We start from the raw sequence: 3106 nt of genomic DNA, 5'->3' as shown, positions 1-3106 counted from the left end.
ACACACACACACACACACACACACACACACACACACACACACACACACACACACACACACACACACACACACACACACACACACACACACACACACACACTTCCCTTGCCCTCCGACTACTATACCATTTGACTCTCTCTGATGTTACAACCCCCTACAGACACTGACTGCATTACATCAGAGGAGAGGAGAGGAGAAGAGAGGAGAGGAGAGGAGAGAGGGGAGGGGAGGACAGGAGAGAGGAGAGGAGGAGAGAGGAGAGAGGAGAGGAGAGAAGAGCGGAAAGGGGAGAGGAGAGGAGAGGAGAAGAGAGGCAGGAGAGGAGAAGATAGGAGAGGAGAGAAGAGGAGAGGAGGGGAGAGGAGAGGGGAGGAGAGGGGAGAGGAGGGGAGATGAGAGGAGAGAAGATGAGGAAAGAGGAGAGGAGAAGAGAGGAGAGGAAGGGAGAGGAGAGGAAAACAGAGGAGAGGAGGGGAGAGGAAGGCAGAGGAGAGGTGTCATGTTCTCCCAGTAAAAGGCGGGCATGTGCTTTGATGCTGTGTGGGTTTCAGTAGTAATGTGTCAGTAGTGTGTGTGTGTGTGTGTGTGTGTGTGTGTGTGTGTGTGTGTGTGTGTGTGTGTGTGTGTGTGTGTGTGTGTGTGTGTGTGTGTGTGTGTGTGTGTGTGTGTGTGTAATGTGGCAGTAGTGCTGCACTGCGCTGTGTGAATCTGGAGACTCGAACTGCAAGTGAGAAATTCCTCTTCTGATCTCCAGACAGCTGCTTAAAGCTGCGTCCCATTACTACCACTTCCACTCGTTTTGACCCCTAACACTCGCTTTTGCGCGTTCCCGTGAAAGTGTAGGGTGTCCCGTTTCTTAGGGAGGCGAGTGAAAGTGCAGAAAAGACACTTAAAATTCCACTTCAACCGAGTAGGGGTAGGATCCCCCCTAACGACCGAGTGAAAGAACACATTACCCAGAATGCTATGAGAACCGCACCGGCAAAAGCAAAAACTTAGAAGCATTTGTGTGTTTGTGTGTGTGTGTGTGTGTGTGTGTTCGTGCATACGTGCGTGTGTGTGCGTGTGTGTGTGTGATGTCTGGATTGCTTTCATTTCAAAGCGAACAATCCAGAGTGAGAGCGGAAGTCGTCCATCTTAACGCTAACATATTAGCATTAGCATTTCCCGTCTTAGCATCTTAGCATCCTCCACACTAGCCATTAGCATTAGCATTATCCCATTATAGCATTGCCATTGTCCATGTTAGCATTAACATTTTCCATGTTAGCATTGGCATTTTCCATGTTAGCGTTAGCATTGTCCATGTTAGCATTAACATTTTCCATTTTAGCATTCACATTTTCCATGTTCAAAAGGTGGAGGAGACGCACTCACACTATTGCCTAAATAGGCTAATTTTAACAGTTCTTAACTGTGTGCTGAATCCCACAAAAAAACCTTAATGAACCGAAACCCAACCACCATTACATGGCTGAAGAAGGGCTCTGCCTGAAACATTCGTGAGCGATTGAACAAAGAAGAAATCTGAAGAGTGCTGTCCTTCGGTTCATTCATTTTTCATGTTAGCATTAGCATCGTCCATGTCAGCGTTAACATATTGATGTGTTACATCACACTTCCTCATTACAGGTGTCTGACGCTTTTATCCAAAGCGGCTTGCAGTTTCATACAGTCGTTGCATAAAGTTATGTGCAGTGCACTTCAGCCACGGATGGCACGGTGGGATTCGATCCCGCAACCCTCTGATGTACATCGTCCAAACCAGGGGGCGTGTTAGCATCCTTCCATGTTAGCATTAGCATCTTCACCGTCTTTGGCTGTGTGTGTGTGTGTACACACTCGTGACAAGTTTATCTTTGCGTCACAAACACACACACAACCCTTGGAGTCACACACACTGCTCCATGTGCCACACACACACACACTGATGGGCGGTGTCTTCATCTATGCAAGGGATGCCAGAGTCGTGTGTCATGTATCAAACACACACACACACACACACGGACGCACACACACTGGTGTGTGTGTTATCGACTGTGTCCTGGCTGGCTATGCGTTGGCTAGGTCCTCGTCTGCGTGTGTGTATGTGAGACTGGGGGCGTGGGTGGGAGACATGGATGGGAGGGGCATGCAGGCGGAGGGGGCGTGGCTTCTGCTCTGGCTGCCCTGCCGTGATAGGCTGTCCAGGTCCCGAAGGCTGCCGTGATTGGAGGAGAGCTGGTCTTGGAGGCGGGGCATGCTGCCGTACGGAGAGCGCTCATCTGGACCTCGATAGGTGCAGCCAGTATACCTAGAGTAGAGTAGAGTAGAGTAGAGTAGAGTAGAGTAGAGTAGAGTAGAGTAGAGTAGAGTAGAGTAGAGTAGAGTAGAGTAGTGTAGTGTAGAGTACAGTAGAGTAGAGTAGAGTAGAGTAGAGTAGAGTAGAGTAGAGTAGAGTAGAGTAGAGTAGAGTAGAGTAGAGTAGAGTACAGTAGAGTAGAGTAGAGTAGAGTAGAGTACAGTAGAGTACAGTAGAGTAGAGTAGAGTAGAGTAGAGTACAGTAGAGTAGAGTAGAGTAGAGTACAGTAGAGTAGAGTAGAGGACAGTAGAGGAGAGGAGAGGACAGTAGAGTAGAGTAGAGTAGAGTAGAGTAGAGTACAGTACAGTAGAGTAGAGTAGAGTAGAGTAGAGTAGAGTAGAGTAGAGTAGAGTAGAGTAGAGTACAGTAGAGTAGAGTACAGTAGAGTACAGTAGAGTAGAGTAGAGTAGAGTAGAGTAGAGTACAGTAGAGTACAATAGAGTAGAGTACAGTACAGTACAGTAGAGTAGAGTAGAGTAGAGTAGAGTACAGTAGAGTAGAGTACAGTAGAGTAGAGTAGAGTAGAGTACAGTAGAGTAGAGTAGAGTAGAGTAGAGTAGAGTAGAGTACAGTAGAGTAAAGTAAAGTAGAGTAGAGTAGAGAAGAGAAGAGAAGAGAAGAGTAGAGTAGAGTAGAGTACAGTAGAGTACAGTAGAGTAGAGTAGAGTAGAGCAGAGTAGAGTAGAATGGAGTAGAGTAGAGTAGAGTAGTGTAGAGTAGATTACAGTAGAGTAGAGCACAGTAGAGTAGTGTAGTGTAGAGTA

At 47.3% G+C, this 3106-nt stretch overlaps 1 protein-coding gene across 1 annotated transcript in view; it reads right to left on the bottom strand.

Moving 5' to 3' along the window:
- Positions 1-1540: 1540 nt before the first annotated feature.
- LOC134443532 (frizzled-3-like) overlaps positions 1541-3106 on the bottom strand; it is an 88115-nt gene continuing 86549 nt past the window's right edge. The window contains exon 12 of the mRNA XM_063193295.1: positions 1541-2293. Coding sequence (XP_063049365.1) covers positions 2053-2293 — 241 coding nt within the window. The 3' untranslated portion in view covers positions 1541-2052. The remainder of the gene's footprint in view (positions 2294-3106) is intronic.

The sequence above is a fragment of the Engraulis encrasicolus genome, unplaced genomic scaffold (genome assembly GCF_034702125.1).
Source record: "Engraulis encrasicolus isolate BLACKSEA-1 unplaced genomic scaffold, IST_EnEncr_1.0 scaffold_33_np1212, whole genome shotgun sequence".
Classification (NCBI taxonomy): domain Eukaryota; kingdom Metazoa; phylum Chordata; class Actinopteri; order Clupeiformes; family Engraulidae; genus Engraulis; species Engraulis encrasicolus.
Note: the sequence above shows the minus strand (reverse complement) of the source record. Positions and strands in the feature narration are given on the sequence as shown.